A 20,814-nucleotide genomic window follows, 5' to 3' on the forward strand; every position below is an offset into this window, starting at 1 on the left:
TGTGACCTTGTGACCTTGTGACCTTGTGACCTTGTGACCTTGTGACCTTGTGACCTTGTGACCTTGTGACCTTGTGACATTGTGACCTTGTGACCTTGTGACCGTATGACCTTGTGACTATTGTGACTCTGTTCCTATTGTCACCCATGTGACTGGTTTTCCTAATGACATGAACCATGTGTCCAAGTGACCCTGTAATAGTGAGACCGCGTGACCACTTCACCATATAACCCCCTAATCTATTTGTATGATGCACATTGTGACCATTGTGTCATGTTTTTATAATCACCCATATAAGTGTTGTGCACATTGTGATCATTGTGACCCATATACCATGTTGACATTCATGACAATTAACCTGTGTGACCCGTGACACAGAACGATGCTCGGAATGCATCCAAAATGCAGATCTGATATAGATCTTTGTTTACAAACGACACAACTACAGAAAACACAACAATTGGAAGGAAAAAAACCGCAACAACCATCAATGTGTATGAAAAAACTGAGATTTCGACACAAATTTACCTATTTCCACTTTCGTCACTGATTTCGCCTTGATTTGCCCGTGATTTTGTCCAAATTCGACAAATTTTGAAGACAAAATAGCAAAATGAGAAGGAGAGAGAAAATGCAGTAGAGAGAGACAGCTTAGTCGACAATGGCGAGAGGAGGAGAGAGAAACCGTTTTTGAAGAAAGAGAAACCTTAAAAAAAAAAGAGTTTTTTTTTTAATTTACTCTAAAGGGTATTTGTGTAATTTGTGAATGAAAGGGGTAAATTAGAAGTTGGAATTTTTTTTTTCAAGTGGAGGGTAGTATTAGAAGTCCTTGTAGTACATTGAGGGTAATTTGGAAGTTGCCCTCATTTAATTACACAATCGGACATTCAATTTCAATTAATTTTTTTTTCCAATAACGTAGTAAAAAAAATTGTTTTACCGTCCAGTTAATCCAAACTAAACAAATCAGAAACTCGTAAACATACAAAAAAAAAATAATAGTTTGAAAAATTGGGAGAAATACAAAAGTACCGTCAATTATGTTATTTACTAAAAAGTCATTCTATTTTCTATTTTTATTTTAATTCAGATTGTAATAAAAATACAGATTATCTCTTTTATATAAATTATATAAGTTATCATATTTTATTCAAAATATTTTAAAAAATATCAAATATTAAATAAAAAATATATCAAGTATTAAATAAAAAATATACTATTTTGTAACTATAATTATTAATTCATTGTATAAAATATTAAACTATATATTTTAAAACTCTATATAATAATTTTAATCCTAGATATTGAATTAAAATTATATATTTATTTTTGAAATAAAAAAAGACGATGTCAAAATAAAAAGATAAATATACACTGAAAAATATGAAAATGAGAAAAACAAACTCACGAAAATGTAATGATGATAATTGTCATCATGAAGAGAGTTATTTGGATGGCCAAAACTAATCAATATATTATAATTTAATTATTATAGTAAAACGCAAAATAAAACCAAAATATTATCCTTCCATCTATGGTATTTTTTTTCAATCCAAAACAACGGAAATAACAAAAAAAATTGCTAATTTTCTTTTATTTTTAAAGAAAGCTCTAATTATTTTTTTTTACCTTTTCATTTCCAAATACTTATCCAATTGTTATTTTCCACAAAATTGGGGAAAGGTTGGGAAAGAGATACATACAAACAACACTTTCTAACACGTGGTAATATACTCCGCCTTCGAAGCTACAACTGTTCTTCCAACAGAAGATGCTCTTTGTCGGTCGGAAGCTTCGAGAGGTAGTGTTCATGTATATCGCGTCACATTATTCTTAAATTTGTCATAATATTATTAGGTTATACGTTCTACTATTTGTTCTGTCTTCTCATAATGTATTTTTAGCAACTATGCCTCATTGCTTTTATATGTGAAAATATATACTGGACTACGAATTTCGTTCAATTTTTAAAAATAAATTTTAATTATATAATAAAAATACGTAAAAGTAAAAAAATTAAAACTTCGAAGTTATTTGAGCATGATAAATTTTTAGAATATAACGACTGCATGTTCGGGAGAAAATTTTTCAAAAACCAAACGAGCTCACAGCGAGATATAAGTAGATATGTGAATACTCTTTATTTTTTCTCTATTTTGTTCTGTGTATCAAATGAGTTAACCCAAGAGTACTATTTATACTAGTAGAGAAAGTATCTTGCATTAATGATAAAATCACCTTGATTTTATTGTAATATTATTTTGAATATCAATTTACCATGGATTTTCTGTATATTTTATTATGATTTAATTTTTATATAAATCAAGAATATTCTATATATTTTTTCATTAAGGTTTTTTAGAACCTTCCGCTGATCGCACTTTTCACGGATTAGACCTATTTCGATTCTATCAAATAAGTGCAAATCCAACCATACTAAAATAAATTTTGGATTAGTATAAAGATATAGATATCTTGGAGTTTTGGATGACCAATGCGACACGATATGGTATTGAATTAAATTTATAACATCTTATATTATCAATATTCCTATCATTACTATTGTTTCAGAGTCTTCTTTTAACATCGATTCTATGTTTTAAACAAATACATAAGTTGTCTTTTATCTTCAAATGTTCAAGTTGTGTTATGCACCCGTTCTTGATTATTTGGTTTTGAAGAATATGGCCAAGTATATATATTTTTTTGTTATTCATTTTGTTTAGTTTTATACATATCTGAGCTTGAATGTTTAATTATATAAGCTCGACCATAAAGATCATGTCTGGACAAGATTGTTAGGACCAAATGGATTGTTGGATGGAATAAGTTATCCCCGAAGATTAGTCTCAGGCTCAAAGCTCTCGATCGTTGTTCCCAGGTGAGATAGATGGATGTGTTAGCGTAACAATGTATTGAGAAGATGATTCATTCGCTTACGTCACACTTATGTAATGATTATGCAAGTGGTTACATCATGATGATATAATATTTATGTAGGAGTTGTTAGAAGTTTGAATTTGTGTGTGTGTTAGGTGAGATTGAAGAAAATAAGGATATGGTAGGTGTGATTGATTGATGAGGTGTTATGAAAATGTGTGGTTGTGATGAGAGTAGTAGGTTTGGAGTTTCAGTATAAATAGGGGGTGTTGTATGGAGTTTTCATATCAAACATTCCTAAGCATTTCTCTCTAAACACTTCTCTCTCTTTTCTCTCTTTGATATTTCCTTATAAAGTTCTAAGCATAAATGCTATGAATCTTCAATATTCTCTCGTTTTTCTTTCTTTATGCACTAAAGAAAAGAAGATAAGAAGCTTGTGAATGAAAATATAATACAAGCTTCGTAACATGGTATCAGAGCTAATTACGGTTCAAGGGACGATGCTATACTAATACAAGCACAAGGAAGAGCACTAGATTGAAGCACAAGACGCACCACGAAGCACTACTTGCACGAAGAGCACTATGGCGGTAAACATCCAAAACATTCAACCCGTTTCTATTTTCGATGGCCAAAATTATGAGTTATGGGCCACGAGGATGAAGACGACGTTGATGCTGAGAGAGTTATGGGACATCGTTGAAAAAGGTGTTCCACCACAAACATCGGAGACCACAGAAACACCGACGAAAAATCAAGAGACAGATCTCACAAAATGGAGGAAGATCAAGATGAAGGATATGCCAGCCCTCCAACTCCTACAACATTCCATCACAGATTCCGTCTTCCGAAAGGTGATAACGGCCACGACATCAAATGAGGTGTGGAGCAAGCTGCAAGAAGCATATCAAGGTAACGAACGAGCCATACTTGTTCGATTATAATCTTTACATACTCAATTCGAAATTTTGAGAATGAAAGATGGTGAAAGAATAAGAGCATATACAGATAGAGTGATGGATATCGTAAATCAAATGGAATAATTGGGAGAAGAAAAGAAAAATTTCGAAATCATAAGGAATATCCTAACAACGATGTCAAAGTCATACGCAACTTTGGCAGCGTTGATGGAGAAGACGAAAGATTTGAGAAGCATAAATGTCACAGATCTGGTTGGATCTTTGATCACACATGAATCAAAGTTTCTACCGGATGAAGAAGGAAATTCAGAAGGAGCTTTTCCACCTCGATCGAAAAATCACAAAGGAGGTAACAAAGGTCTCTAGAAGTCTAATCCGAAAGGGAAGAAATGATGTGGTTATTGTAAGAAAGATAATCACACCGAGGAGGAGTGCTACTTCAAAATCAAGAAGGGCAAACAAGACCAACAAGTGAGAAGTCGAAAGAATGTTATACCTATGGAAAGACAAGACATTTGGCTCGAGACTGTAGAATGAACCAAAGTCGCAACGCTCAAGTCACACAAACGGAGGGCATGAATTGTAATACCCCGGATCTCGAAGTAAATATTTAATTATTTTCAAGAATAAATAATTAAATAAATGCGTATAATAATTCGGGAATAGAAGTGAAAAATAAAATGAAAAAGAGTACGAAGCCGGAAAACGTAAAAAAAAAAGATCGAAAAATAAGCGAAGAAGAATGTTAAAATTCATCGTTGGTTAGGGTCGAACAAAAAAAAACAACTGGTGAGTCGGACCAGAGTCAGATCGTCGGACCAAAACGAGGAGGAACGAACCAGAAAAAGAAAAAAATAAAAAAAAATTAAAATGGGAAAAACTGAGTTGGTCAGCCGGACCAAGTCTTGGTCAGCTTCGGACCAACTCAGTCAGCCGGACTTGGACAGGACGGACGGACCAAGAGGAAAATGAGTGTAGTCCGGACTTGGTCAGCCGGACCAAAATCTGGTCAGCCCCAGACCAAGTGATATACAAACTGTCGACAAATTTTTGGTTCGCGATTTTCTCACACATGGGCGGCCACAACACACCTAATTCGCACCAAACCGACAAAAGGATACCCAACTATCTCCTACACTCATCCAATCACCCTAAAACTCTCTCATCTACCCTAAAGACCCTCTCAAACAAATTAAATCAACCATTTTCGGACTGAAAATGGGCAGAGAAAGAAAAGAGAGGGAAAGAAAGAAGAGACGAGGAAGAGGGAGCTCGGGAAGACATTGAGGAACAACCCTTGAGAGTCTAGGAGGAGATCTCAAGGCGTAGGAACACAGAAACATCAACCAAGCTCGACCAAATCAGATTCAAAATGAATCTGATCCAAGAACAGGTGAGTGGCTTGAGTTGCGTCTGTGCAAGCTCATTTTCATCGATGTGATTGTGTTATCTCGATGATACGTTGATTGATTTTGAAAGAGGACATTTCAATGAGAATTTAGAAATAAATGGCGCTCAATTTGGCTGAGAAACGAAGGAGATATGAACAAACGAAAACTGTGAAAAAACTGAAATTGCAGAATCGTGATTTTTCGAGGTGCAGGCGTTACGAATCGTTTTTCATCGTGTATACATGAGATTTAAATAATCTATTGCTTGGATATGAAAAAGGACATCCCAATGAACATTTAGAAACAAACGTGCGCGATTTGGTTAAGAAACGAGTGAGTTATGAGCAATCGAAGTCGGACCAGAAATCTGAAAACGCGAACAGACGAACTGTCTAGTTCCGGTCTGCCGGACCAGGAACTGGTCAGCTTCGGACCAAGTCCGGAAAATATTTTTAGTCCACCAGACCAAGGAGAAGAGGCTGAGGAAGCCTAGTCCGACCCGGACCAGAAACTGGTCCGGCGCACCAAGCCTGTTTTGGACCAAAAAATGGTCCGATCAACCGATTTCTCGGGGACGGACCGAACCGGTCCGCCGGACTAAATCCCGGTCCGGATCAGACCAAACCTAAGAGGAAAGAGAAGACAAAAATGAACAAATTGAATGAATACGTGTGGTAAGACGTGAGAAATAACACTGCGAGTGAATCGTTGTGGGTTTATTTTTGGGTAGCATTGCATGGCGTGAAACGGTAAGATGGTGTGAGACCGAATATCGTGATACGTATGATTGTAGCCGGGGGATGATGATGCATGTTGAATGCTATGATTGAAGCTCACTCGTGCGATACGAGGGGAGCGTGATTGTGATTGTACTCCGATGTGTCACGAGAGGTGACATCGGCTGTTACCAGTGCGGTGACAAGCGCGTGAAGCGCATGATGATCGCGAGATGCGATGGCCAATATCATGTGATATGACGGGCGTGCGAGGCGCACCTAGCCATGCGATGTGGCTAGGATTGTAGGCTATACCTATGGTACGATGCCATACGGTTTTGTTGATCGTGAGTTGCGATGGCCAACATCATGAGATGTGACGGACGTGAGAGGCGCTCCTAGTTATGCGATGTGACTAGGGTTTATGCCTAACCCTATGGTGCGAAGCCATACGGGATTTGATTGTCGCGCGAAGTGATACCCAACGTCATGAGATGTGACGGGCGTGAGCAGCGCTCCTAATCATGCGATGTGACTAGGGTTTATGGCTAACCCTATGGTGCAAAGCCATACGGGATTTGATTGTCGCGCGAAGCGACGGTCAACGTCATGAGATGTGACGGGCGTGAGAGGCGCTCCTAGTCATGAGATATGACTAGGGTTTACTGTTGACTCTATGGTGCGAAGCCATACCTACTTGATTGTCGTGCGATGCGACGGCCAACGTCATGCGATGTGACGGGTGTGTGAGACGCTCTTGGTCATAAGATGTGACCAGGGTTCACGGCTAACCCTATGTCGTGAAGCCATACAGGAATGAATATGATGATATTCTGATGTGATATGAGTATATGTTTAATGTTGAATATTATATTTTATGTTTTATCGTTTTAACACCGTTCTCGCTGAGAACGGGTTTACCGGGTTCAACCCGGGCTATTCACTAAACGGTTGTGCTTAGCCCTCGTGGTTTCATCTTTTTCAGATCACGAGGAGTACGTGTAGCATATCTAGATGACGAGAAGACTTGAGAGAGGCAGCATCACGTACGGATTTGATTTGTGTTAATTTTTGAAAACGATGTTTTCCTTTGCGTTGTATTTTAAGATTGGACGTGTGGTAATTCAAGGTTGTATTAAACTATTCCGCTGCATGTTTATAAAATAAAAGTTTTTAAATTTCTGTATTTTTGTTTGGTATTATTTTGATGGTTTTAGTCCATGTGACGCATCCTGTTTATGGGAATCGGGATACGGGTGCCATAACTTTTGGTATCAGAGCAACGTTCGTTCCATGGGAAAGAACGACTCATTACCTTAAAGGTTTTTACACTGAAAATGTTTTTCGAAAACCACGTCCAATGGACAAAAAAATTGTTTTATAAAAACCGTACAAGTGATGTGAGCTGCAGTCGTCGAAGGCTTAGTGAAAATAACATGGCGCATTGGGAATACCGCCATAATACCTTAACTTGAAAAATAATAATTTTCGTAAATTAAGTCGAACGTCTTACCAAGGGATCAGAATTAGAGAATTAGTCATGAATTCCTTAAGGGACCATCGGACAGTACCTAAAAGAACATACACCAACTCTACCAAGTGGGACGTATAGGACGAAGGTTGGAGGACCTGACCTCGCTTGCCATCCAAGTGGGCATTTACAAAGGAATCCTTCATATTAACATAAAAGACCAAAGGTGATCAGAAAAGAAAACGATGAAATTCTGATCAAACCATCACCAATAAGAAAACTGGAAGACCATCACGAATCGGTGTACACTACCAAGGATTAATGAATTGATGAATCAACTACTAAGAGCTCGACGATCGCACAAGACTGACTTATGGTTCGGACATCATCAATTAAGGCGAATAATGTACAAAGGACAAACATCAAGTCTCGTTAGGGCCACTTTGAATTTGCGGTAGTGTTGACAAGACTTACAAATACACCTGGAGTATTCATGTAAATGGTGAACCATGCTATAATAAATTACCTGGTTGAGTTCATCATTAGAAATGATGTTCTCACTAGATCAACGCACAAAGGAAACACTTATAAAGAATACAATGATCTAGTATACGCAAGACGCTCAGTCTAGGCTCATGGAACCCAAGTGGATTTCACTAAAAGCTGAAAGTATCATAGATTTGAAGTCACTCATCTATGCAATGGAAGTCCATAACCTCTTGGAGATGTAGACTATAATTGTCATCAATTCACAGAAGGGTTCGCTGCAACCAGCGACCCATGATTGAGTTAAATGAAAATGTACAGTGGACTGGAATGGGCCACTGATGCGAAAATAGTTCAGTCAGTTGAAACGGAATTCAACATTAGCACTGATCTTGATTTTATCATGACCAGGAATATATACGAGGGTTACACGGACGCGTCCAAACAACGACTAGGCTACGTGTTATAGGAATGACACCTCATCGCCTATACATCAAGACAATTAAAGAAACATGAAGAAAACTATCCGATGTAGGACATGGAGCTTGCAACTGTAGTTCATACTTTAGAAGTATGGAGGTAATACCCGTATGGGGAGACGATCATGCTAACATCAATCATAAGAGCCTCCCTACGTGGCCTCCCAGAAGAACTGGAATTTGAAATAACGAAGATGGTTAGAGATCATCGCCAACTATGGCTTAGATATTAACTACCATCAAGGAAGGACCAATGTGGTGGTAGATACACCAAGTGGGGAAAGGATCCTAAGCGGCCATTTACGTTGTGACATCGTTGTATGGTAATGCCCCTGAACTGAATGCAACACCGAGATAATTGTCCTTAAGTCAAGAAGAACACCTGAACAACCCAGTGGAAGAGTGACGTAAAGATAAAACATGGATCTTTCATTCTCTAAGTATATGGATCACGTGGAAGGAAACTGTAACTAAAGGGTATCATCTCGATAGGAAGAAGACTCTGTAACTAGAAAACAAAAGTATAGATACCTGATGACCTCGAGATGAGGCAAGAGGCATTGGAGAAGTCACATCGTCAAAAGCTACCCACACCCCGGAACAAGTAGGGTATATCAAAAAAATATGCCAAGTGACAGACTGGGTCAGCAATCAAAAGAATGTGGCTAAGTTTGTAACAAGAAGTTCAAACGGTCTACCAAAAAAAAAAGGGTGAACGACAAATATCAGGGTAGACTATCACTGTTGAAAATCTAGAAATAGAAGTGAGAGTCAATCGCTGCAGACTTTCTGAAAGGATTATCACTCATTACAAGGAAGAAGAGGATCATCTGAATAGTCGTGGACCGACTAAACCAAAACCGTCCAAGTCAGATAAATGTCAGGATAATGTCGGTAATAGCAATTGGCAAAATATTATACTAATGAGATCACCTCAGATAGAGACGCGTAACTTACAATTCGTCTATGGAAGATGATCCAAGAAGTATTGGGGACGAAGTTCAATATGAACATAACACAACATCCCCAGATGGACGGACACTCGACACAAATCATCCAGACTCTAGAGGACAAGCTTGGAGTGTCAATTGTAGGGTGGTTATGTGGGACCGATACTTGATGTTACGTGAGTTTACGTATAATAACAACCACCATGAAAATATTTGAGTGTCAGTGTATGGAGCATCAAAAGGAAGACCAAGCGAAACTCCGCTATGTTAAACAGAGATCGAACCTTTAGACCCGAAAACTATATCGAAAACTACAAAAGTAATCAAGAAGATTCGCACAAATCTGAAAAACTGCCCCTGATCGACAAAAATCTTATGTCAATCATAGGAGATGGGCCAATAAGATCATAAGGTAAAACAAAAACTATGATGTATCGGGTCATGCACTACAATGGCGAAAGTGAGAATCGTGACATACTCTCGAGGACTATCGCCAGATTTAGGTATCATGACAACTCTATGGGTCGATACTATGTAATTATGTAGTTGATCCCTCTCAAGTAACCGAACTACAAGGTGGTTAGACCCACACGTGCTACAAAATTTTGAGATGTGTCACTGCAATCCATTGACCATAAGATAAAGAAACCACAGACCAAGAAAATGTCATTCGTCAAAGTCATATGAAGGAGTCAAGGGGTCTCGGACATAACCTAGGAACCCGAAACGGTGAAGCATACATACTACCATTCGTACAACTGAACATCGTACAATCTCCTATCGTAATGGCAAGGGAGTGACAAATGTTTTGGAATACAACGGTATTCATTACGTCTTGCATTTCTGAATTCGAGGACGAATTCTTTTTAAGGGGAAGGATTTGTAATACCCCGGATCCCGAAGTAAATATTTAATTATTTTCGAGAATAAATAATTAAATAAATGCGTATAATAATTCGGGAATAGAAGTGAAAAATAAAATGAAAAAGAGTACGAAGCCGGAAAACGTCAAAAAAAAAGATCGAAAAATAAGCGAAGAAGAATGTTAAAATTCATCGTTGGTTAGGGTCGAACAAAAAAAAAACTGGTCAGCCGGACCAGAGTCGGATCGTCGGACCAAAACGAGGAGGAACGAACCAGAGAAAGAAAAAAATAAAAAAAAATAAAAAAGGGAAAAACTGAGTTGGTCAGCCGGACCAAGTCTTGGTCAGCTCCGGACCAACTTAGTCAGCCGGACTTGGACAGGACGGACGGACCAAGAGGAAAATGAGTGTAGTCCGGACTTGGTCAGCCGGACCAAAATCTGGTCAGCCCCAGACCAAGTGATAGACAAACTGTCGGCAAATTTTTGGTTCGCGATTTTCTCACACATGGGCGGCCACAACACACCTAATTCGCACCAAACCGACAAAAGGATACCCCAGCTATCTCCTACACTCATCCAATCACCCTAAAACTCTCTCATCTACCCTAAAGACCCTCTCAAACAAATTAAATCAACCATTTCCGGACTGAAAATGGGCAGAGAAAGAAAAGAGAGGGAAAGAAAGAAGAGACGAGGAAGAGGGAGCTCGGGAAGACATTGAGGAACAACCCTTGAGAGTCTAGGAGGAGATCTCAAGGCGTAGGAACACAGAAACATCAACCAAGCTCGACCAAATCAGATTCAAAATGAATATGATCCAAGAACAGGTGAGTGGCTTGAGTTGCGTCTGTGTAAGCTCATTTTCATCGATATGATTGTGTTATCTCGATGATTCGTTGATTGAATTTGAAAAAGAACATTTCAATGAGAATTTAGAAAGAAACGGCGCTCAATTTGGCTGAGAAACGAAGGAGATATGAACAAACGAAAACTGTGGAAAAACTGAAATTGCAGAATCGCGATTTTTCGAGGTGCAGGCGTTACGAATCGTTTTTCATCATGTATATATGAGATTTAAATAATCTATTCTTGGATATGAAAAAGGACATTCCAATGAACATTTAGAAATCAACGGTGCGCAATTTGGTTAAGAAACGAGTGAGTTATGAGCAATCGAAGTCGGACCAGAAATCTGAAAACGCCCGGACGAAATGCCCAGTTCCGGTCCGCCTGACCAGGAACTAGTCAGCTCCGGACCAAGTCCGGAAAATATTTTTAGTCCGCCAGACCAAGGAGAAGAGGTTCGGGTCAGACCAGGCCTGTTTTGGACCAAAAAATGGTCCGATCAACCGATTTCTCGGGGACGGACCGGAGCCGGCCCACCGGACTAAATCCCGGTCCAGACCAGACCAAACGTAACAGGAAAGAGAAGACAAAAATGAACAAATTGAATGAATACGTGTGGTAAGACGTGAGAAATAACACTGCGAGTGAATCGTTGTGGATTTATTTTTGGGTAGCATTGCATGGCGTGAAACGGTAAGACGGTGTGAGACCGAATATCGTGATACGTGTGATTATAGCCGGGGGATGATGATGCATGTTCAATGCTATGATTGAAGCTCATTCGTGCGATACGAGGGGAGCGTGATTGTGACTGTACTTTGATGTGTCACGAGAGGTGACATCGGCCGTTACCAGTGCAGTGACAAGCGCGTGAAGCGCATGATGATCGCGAGATGCGATGACCAACGTCATGTGATATGACGGGCGTGTGAGGCACATCTAGCCATGCGATGTGGCTAGGACTGTAGGCTATACATATGGTACGATGCCATACGGTTTTGTTGATCGTGAGATGCGATGACCAACGTCATGAGATGTGATGGACATGAGAGGCGCTCCTAGTTATGCGATGTGACTAGGGTTTATGGCTAACCCTATGGTGCGAAGCCATACGGGATTTGATTGTCGCGCGAAGCGATGGGCAATGTCATGAGATGTGACGGGCGTGAGAGGCACTCCTAGTCATGCGATGTGACTAGGGTTTATGGTTAACCCTATGGTGCGAAGCCATACAGGATTTGATTGTCGCACGAAGCGACGGCCAATGTCATGAGATGTGACGGGCGTGAGAGGCGCTCCTAATCATGAGATATGACTAGGGTTTACGGCTGACTCTATGGTGCGAAGTCATACCTACTTGATTGTCGTGCGATGCGACGGCCAACGTCATGCGATGTGACGGGCGTGTGAGGCGCTCCTGGTCATGAGATGTGACCAGGGTTCACGGCTAACCCTATGGCGTGAAGCCATACGGGAATGAATATGATGATATTCTGATGTGATATGAGTATATGTTTAATGTTGAATATTATATTTTATGTTTTATCGTTTTAACACCGTTCTCGCTGAGAACGGGTTTACCGGGTTCAACCCGGGCTATTCACTAAACGGTTGTGCTTAGCCCTCGTGGTTTCATCTTTTTCAGATCACGAGGAGTACGTGTAGCATATCTAGACGACGAGAAGACTTGAGAGAGGCAGCATCACGTACGGATTTGATTTGTGTTAATTTTTTAAAACGATGTTTTTCTTTGCGTGGTATTTTAAGAATGGACGTGTGGTAATTCAAGGTTGTATTAAACTATTCCGCTGCATGTTTATAAAATAAAAGTTTTAAAATTTCCGTATTTTTGCTTGGTATTATTTTGATGGTTTTAGTCCATGTGATGCATCCTGTTTACGGGAATCGAGATACGGGTGTCACATGAATGAATAACTATTTACGGCGCGAGATGAAGCTATGATCGCCCAAAGGGAAGACATGTGGCTAATCGACAGTGGATACACAAATCACATGTCCAAAGATATCCGGTACTTCAAGAAGATAGATCGAGATATCAAGATTCCTATCCGAGTAGGGAATGAAGTCGTAATCTTGACAGAAGAAAACGGAGATATCATTGTTAACACGAAAAAAGGTGCAAGAGTTATCAAAGGATGTGTTCTATGTTCCGAAGTTGGACAAGAACCTACTCAGTGTTCCTCAAATGCTCCTAAGCGGGTACGAACTCAACTTCAAAGAAAGTAGTTGTGTGATTCGTGATCCTATGGGGAGAAAAATTGCTGAAATACAAATGCAGAGGAAGAGCTTCCCAATGCAACTTGTGAGACCAGACGAGTCTACCTATATACCTAAAGAAGATTTGATAGCTCAATTGTGGCACCGAAGGCTCGGGCATAGTAGTAACTCATACATGCAAAAGTTACTACAGAAGAATATGGCGAAGGGAATCCCTAAATTTGGCAACTACAATGAGGTGTGTGAAGCATGCCAATTAGGGAAACAATCAAGACTCGTGTTTCCATCATCTTCATCAAGAGCTCAGAAGAAGTTGGAGCTAGTGCACTCAGATATATGCGGCCCGATGCAAATACCTTCGCTTGATGGAAGCAGGTATTTCTTACTCTTCATCGATGATTACTCAAGAATGATGTGGATATACTTTCTGAAAAACAAGTCAGAAACATTTGGGGTGTTCAATAAGTTTAAGGCTATGGTAGAGAACCAAGCTGAAAAAAAAAAATCAAGACACTCAGATCAGATCGAGGAAGAGAGTACACATCGCAAGAGTTTGCAAGATTCTGCGAAAGTCAGGGTATCTAGAGACAGCTCCCGGTGGCATACTCTCCACAACAAAATGGAGTAAGTGAAAGAAGAACCGAAGAGTTATGGAGATGGCACAAGCGATGTTGAAGGAAGCAGGTTCTGGGCGAAGGCGGTATACACTGTAGTATACCTGCAAAACAGACTACATTCGGCGGCATTGGAGAATACAACCCAAATTGAGGCATGGACATGACATAAACCCTCACTAAATCACTTAAAAGTTTTTGGGTGTCTGTGTTATGTCCATGTACTAGATGAAAGGCGAACAAAACTGGAAGACAAAGTGGAGAAAGGCATACTCATTGGGTACAGTAGTAAAAGCAAAGGCTACAGAGTTTACTTGCCAAAGAAGCAAAGAGTTGCAATTGCAAGAGATATCACATTTGATGAAAGTCAAACATGGGATTGGAGGAAAAGCATAGAGAAAGGAAAAGGTATTGCAGTTCCTGCACCAGATTTCTATAAGGATTCAAGTGGAGAACCAAGTGGTTCTACATCCACCAATACTGGAGAAGACACTCCACAAGGGAGTTCACCAGAACCTAGAAATCCGAAGATGAGGTCTATGAAGGAGATACTTGAAGTCGCTCCAAGAGTGTTGGACTATTCTGCAGACATGATGGAAACATGTTTCATGTGTTATGTAGAACCAACAAGCTTTGAAGAGGCTGAAAGTTATCCAGAATGGAGAAAAGCGATGGAAGAAGAAATCAACATGATTGAGAAGAATAATACTTGGGAGTTGGTGGAAAGACCCGAGAAAAAGAAGGTTATCACTGTGAACTGGATCTACAAACTCAAGACTGCTACAGATGGATCCATACAAAGGCACAAGGCAAGGCTGGTTGCAAGAGTGTTCAGTCAGAAGTATGGTGAAGATTACACAGAGACATTTGCTCATGTGTCAAGGTACGATACCATCAGTCTCATACTTGCGATTGCAACACAAAGGAGGTGGACGTTACATCACATGGATGTGAAGTCCACATTTCTGAATGGTGAACTTGAGGAGGAAGTATTTGTGGAGCAACCTCAAAGATTTGAAGTAGAAGGCAAAGAAGATCACGTATTGAAGCTAAGAAAAGCTTTGTACGGTTTGAAGCAAGCCCGAAGAGCAAGGTATAGAAAAATCGATGGATACTTTCTCAAACAAGGCTTTGAGAGATGTCTATGTTGGGGTTTTGGAGATCCCTAAACATGCGTTCATAACGGTTTCTAGTATTCCAACTTTGGGTTTCTGGTAGCGGAATAGATTAAACGAAACCCAAACAACAGATCTTGCATATAATGATAAAGGTATCGATATACCAACCTGTTTCGATCTAGAGACCTGTCACAAACGCTAAAATCCAACGTTCTCTATAGCTAGTCTACACTCACGGGTTTGCGTCTGCTAGAACACGATCTAGAGGCCGAGAACGAAAAACTGAGACAATCCCGATAGAGAGAGAGTACGACGGCCAAGAGAGAGATAGGGAGAGAAAAATCTCTTCTTATTTTCTTAACCCTAAATTATGTTTCCTAAACATAATTATAAAAGGATTAGGGTTTCATTAAACCAAATGGGTCTAATGGACCTTCACTTAACTAGTAAGAGAAAACAAACCCATTAACCTCATTAATAAACATATGGGCCCATTGGGCGACCTAAACCCATCTAATGGATTTCTAATCAGTTTCGCAAATTGATCGTGGCCAGAGCACCATATCTAGGGGTGTCAAACGAGCCAGCTCGGATCATTTTGGGCTCAGCTTATTTGGCTCGGATCGTTTTGGGCTCAGCTCGTTAGGCTCGTTTTCTAACGAGTCAGAAAAACCTCGGCTCCGATCGCTCGCCAGTTTTCCGATCTAAACGAGCCGGCTCGTTGAGCCAGAGATATATAATATTTTTTATTTATATTTATTTTAAATATAATTATAAATTTAAATAAATACATAAAAATTTAATAAAACACCAATATCATTTAATATTTTCAATTATCACTATCATAATAATTAGTATATTTATAATATCATATAAATGATATAAAAAAATTTAATATAAAATTATATTAGAGTTTTTTTATATAAATTTAATTTATTTTTTAAAAAAAATACCAGCTCGTTGAGGAGCTCGCCAGCTCGTCGAGCCAGGCTCATTGAACACATGTTCAATGAGCTCTGGCTCGTTAGGCTCGTTTTTTAACGAGCTGAAAAAATTACGGCTCAGATCGCTCGTTTTCCAGCGAGCCACGAGCCAGCTCGCGAGCCGGGCTCGTTTTGACACCTCTAACCATATCCATCAATCTCCCACTTGCTCTACTCATGATCGAGTTTCAGTCTATCACAATAGACCTTCCCAAGCACGCTCCAGAAAACAGTAATAGCCCTACGTGTGTGACCCTGTAGGCCCGTCCAACGCAGACATAGTTCCGAGACTATTTCGGACTAATAATCATAGGTGATCTCTAGCAAGACACTATGACTCCCTTGTCAGACTAGGTTAGTGTGATCTAACGAGCCAAGTAACATTCAACACTTGTGTCCTTTTTGTCACACGATATCATAAGTCAAAACAGAGAATGGAACAAGTCATCTCATCACGTTTTTAGATGACTCTTCATCTGTTTGCGCGCGTTTCAGCTCAACTCACTCGAGGGACCCAACGATATCTCTCTCTCTTCACATAAGAGAGGGATAAAATCCCATCTCGGCTCTCTACTACCCTCCACATGATTCATAACATTCCCAACTACAGCCGTTATAGTCGTCATTTTACAATTCCGCCGTTTGACTGTGTCAAAGAGTATCACTCCTCACGTCGGATACATATAGAGACCTCAGGTATTAAGACTCAAAGCGGAGTATTACATGAGATTCAAGTCATGACGTCAAGTCCATGTGACAATCTCATGCGTCTATTCATTCACAAATGAACACTATGATCATGATCCGTATCTAATACACTATGATCATCCATCATGCATCATACTAGTCTTTGTTCGTTGATGTTCTCACATTAACGACAGACTAGGAAATTTAGTATTATTACAATAATAATACGTGGATAGCATTATTAAACAATAACATGCAATTTGAATAATAATCAAAAGAAAAACATACTTCCATTCATCACAATGAATCCAAGTACAATAAATAAAGTGTTCGTGCGAATAATCATGTCTAGAGCATAAAACATCACAATCTCCAAATGCTCTAATCATAATCAACTAAATGTCTAATCCCCATCGACCTAACATGACACTCATGTTTCGACGAAGGGAGAGGCTTTCGTCAACGGGTCAGCGATGGTGTCATCTGTCGATACTCTGCATATAACCACATCTCCTCTGTCTACGATTTCTCTGATAAGATGAAACCGTCTGAGTACGTGTTTGGATCTCTGGTGTGATCTTGGTTCCTTGGCTTGCGCAATCACACCATTGTTGTCACAGTACAATGTAATGGGGTTTGCAATGCTAGGAACAACGCCAAGGTCTCCAACGAATTTCTTGATCTAAACAGCCTCCTTTGTCGTATCCAATGTAGCAATATATTCAGCTTCTGTAGTGGAATCTGCAACGGTGGCCTGTCTGGAACTCTTCCAACTAAATACGTCTCCGTTCAGAAGGAACACAAAACTTGATTGCAATCAAAAACCATCCACGTCGGACTGAAAATTAGCATCGGTGTAACCATTTACAATGAGTTCATTTTCACATCCATCGTAAACCAAGAACGCATCCTTAGTCCTTCTCATGTATTTCAGGATGTTCTTTACGGCTATCCAGTATGGCTCACCTGGATCAGACTGGTATCTACTCGTTAGACTCAATGCTAACGATACATCTAGCCGAGTACATTGCACGGCTACATGATAGATCCTATCGTCGAAGCGTATGGAATTCTATCCATGCGTTCTCGCTCATCAATAGTCTTTGGACACTGATTCTTGCTCATAACTAAACCATGTCTCATCGGCAAGGATCCTTTCTTGGATTCTTGCATGCTAAACCGTTTTAGCACCTTGTTCACGTAAGTACTCTGACTTAGACAATTAGCTTTCTCGATCTATCTCTATAGATCTTGAGTCTAGGATATAGGCAGCCTTGTCTAAGTCTTTCATCGCAAAACGTTTTCCTAGCCAAGACTTAACGTCTTGTCAAGTAGGAATATCGTTTCCGATGAGCAAGATGTCATTAATGTATAAGACCAAAAACACAATTGCGCTCCCACTGGCCTTCTGATAAACGCATGGTTCGTCCTCGTTTTGTAAGAAGTCAAACTCTGTAACTGTCTCATCAAAAAGCAGGTTCCAGCTTCTTGAAGCCTGCTTCAGTCTATAAATGGATCTCTGAAGCTTACACACCTTCCTTGGATGCTCAGGATCTTCAAAACTCTCGGGTTGTGTCATGTACACATCCTCAAGCAGATTCCCGTTAAGGAATGTGGTCTTGACATCCATTTCCCATATCTCATAGTCGTAATGAGTATCTGAGGTTCATCAACGACAGGCAAAGTCACAACGTGTTGCGAGATAGGTTGAACCGTTTCAACTATTTCGCTAGGTCCAGCTTCAGTTTGTGGCTCTTGGATTTCTCCAAGATCAATCTTACTCCCACTAGTTTTCTTGGAAACGAATTCTCATTCAAGAAAGTCCTATCTCGAGCAACAAACACTTTGTTCTCAGTGGGGTTGTAGAAGTAGTATCCCCTCGTTTCCTTGGGATAACCAACAAACAAACATCTCTCAGATTTGGGTCCTAACTTGTCGGAAAGTTGGCGTTTCACGTAAATGTCGCAACCCCAAATCCTGAGATAAGACATCTTGAGACTCTTCCCAACCCATAACTCATATGATGTCTTCTGAACCGATTTCGAAGGACTTCTGTTCAGTATATAATCAGTAGTCTCAAGAGCGTATCCCCAAAAGGATATTGGAAGATCAATCTAACTCATCATAGAGTGAACCATATCTAATAGGGTTCGGTTCCTCCGCTCAGAAACACCGTTCCACTGAGGTGTTCCGGGAGGAGTCAATTGTGAAACGATTCCACAATCTCTAAGATAGTCAGTGAACTCTTGGCTCATGTATTCACCACCACGATCAGATCGGAGTGTCTTAACACTCTTGCCAAGTTGATTCTCTACTTCGTTTCTGAACGTCTTGAACAATTCAAACGTTTCAGATTTATACCTCATTAAGTAGACATAACCGTAACGACTGTAATCGTCGGTAAAAGTAACGAAGTAAGAATAACCTCCTCTGGCTGGTGTATTCATTGGTCCGCATACATCGCTATGTATTAGACTAAGGAGTTCATCCGCACGTTGTCCCTTTCCGGTAAAAGGACTCTTTGTCATCTTACCTAATAAGCAAGATTCGCATGCCTCCATTGATTCATAATCAAATGGATCCAAAACACCATCTGAATGGAGTTTGGCGATGCGTTTCTCGCTTATATGGCCAAGACGACAATGCCAAAGGTAGGTTGGGTTTAAGTAGTTCTCCTTGTAACCCCTCGTATCGATGTTATAGATCAGATTAGATGGTTCATTGCTCAACACATAAAGACCGTTAAATAAACCATATAAAACATTGTCTCTATATATCGAAAGAATCTTATTCTTAATCGAAAACCAAAACCATCCAAGTCAAGACAAGAAATAGAAATGACGTTCCTACTTATAGCAGATACAAAGTAACAATTACGCAATTCTAAAACATGTCTAGACGATAAAAGTAAATCATAGTCGCCAACACACAATGCAGCAACCTTTGCTCTATTTCCAACGCGCAGATTCACTTCACCTCTCGCCAACGTTCTACTTCTTCGCAGACCCTGCACATTTCCAAAAATGTGTGAGGCACATCCGGTATCCAATACCCAAGATGAAGAAGATAAAACGTTAACTTCTATAACGTTGATATTTGAAGATGAAGCTTCAGCAAGCCTCTTCTTCTTCATAGGTATGTATCAGGAATGATGACATAATAAGACTAGTATGATGTGTGATTGATGATCATATATATGATCATAGGTATTTGGATACGATCACAATCATAGGTATTCGTTGGAGAACTGAATACTGGATTGACCCGCATGAGATTGTCACATGGACTAGCGTCATGACTTGAATCTCATATGACGGTTCCATGATTGGATCCTAAGACCTGAGATATCTACGGAATCCAACATGAGGAATTGCGTACTTTGATTACGTCAAACGTCCTGCGTAACAGGAGGACTATAAAGGCGTGTATCAGGTACGAAACGAATCATGTGCTGGATTGTAGATAGTCAAGACGGGATTTGTACCTCTCATAAAAGAGAGAGATATCGCTGAGCCCCTCGTGTGAGCGAGACTGTAGAAATGTGTGGCAGCACTATAGACGAACGTCGTCTATTTCACACAGTCGAACTCAGTGAACGAGAAAGCAGTCGAATCAAATAAGGTGGCTTGTCTATGCCTTATATTCGACATATGATATCATGATACAAAAGGATCATCAAACGGAATCATCACTGGCGTTTGTAGGATCACGAACAAACTCTATTCGAGATAGGTAGTCATAGTGTCTTGCTAGAGACCACCTATGACTTGTGTAACCGAAATAAGAGATTTTGTGTTATACTGCTATATCGGATGAGCTTACAGGGTCACACACAGGAAAGGACGAATGCGCGAAAAGAGACGAGAAAATCCCGGTGGAGCGGAGGCCAGACCGACCGGTCCAGAAGGTCTGGACCGATCGGTCCAGCTAACCCAGACCGAACAATCTAGACGTAGACCGTGAGTCCAGAGGTAACGTGTGAGGTCCGGAAATTGTTCCAGACCGATCGGTCCAGACGTTAAAAAGCTCCAGACCGATCGGTCCAGGTCTGGACCGATCGGTCCAGACGTCGGGATTTACTAAACTCGCTCTAATTAGGGTTTTAAAGGGAAGAAACTTTAGGGAACGCCACCCAACTCTTTTGGCACGATTTTCAGACCCTAGGGA

The 20,814-nt window shown here is 40.0% G+C and overlaps 2 protein-coding genes across 5 annotated transcripts; one reads left to right on the forward strand and one right to left on the reverse strand.

The window, feature by feature from the left end:
- The first annotated feature begins 3,189 nt into the window (after positions 1-3,189).
- On the forward strand, positions 3,190-12,758 carry LOC104825418. Of its 4 annotated transcripts, none has more exons than XM_010557742.1 (2): positions 3,190-3,795; positions 12,653-12,758. In XM_010557742.1, the coding sequence occupies exons 1-2, from the start codon at positions 3,468-3,470 to the stop codon at positions 12,670-12,672; spliced, it is 348 nt and encodes a 115-aa protein (XP_010556044.1). In that variant the 5' UTR covers positions 3,190-3,467; the 3' UTR covers positions 12,673-12,758. The 4 variants fall into 4 exon arrangements, with proteins under 4 accessions (XP_010556044.1, XP_010556043.1, XP_010556041.1 ...); XM_010557741.2 differs by lacking the exon at positions 12,653-12,758 and adding an exon at positions 6,896-7,053; XM_010557739.1 differs by lacking the exon at positions 12,653-12,758 and adding an exon at positions 4,006-4,429.
- A 5,610-nt stretch (positions 12,759-18,368) lies between these two features.
- LOC104825432 lies at positions 18,369-19,175 on the reverse strand. Its single transcript, XM_010557759.1, has 2 exons — positions 19,009-19,175; positions 18,369-18,699 (listed from the first exon to the last, which is right to left on the reverse strand). Exons 1-2 carry the CDS (start codon positions 19,173-19,175, stop codon positions 18,369-18,371), a joined length of 498 nt encoding a protein of 165 aa, XP_010556061.1.
- Positions 19,176-20,814: the final 1,639 nt, after the last annotated feature.

This window comes from Tarenaya hassleriana, unplaced genomic scaffold, assembly GCF_000463585.1.
Source record: "Tarenaya hassleriana unplaced genomic scaffold, ASM46358v1 Cleome46, whole genome shotgun sequence".
Taxonomy (NCBI): Eukaryota; Viridiplantae; Streptophyta; class Magnoliopsida; order Brassicales; family Cleomaceae; genus Tarenaya; species Tarenaya hassleriana.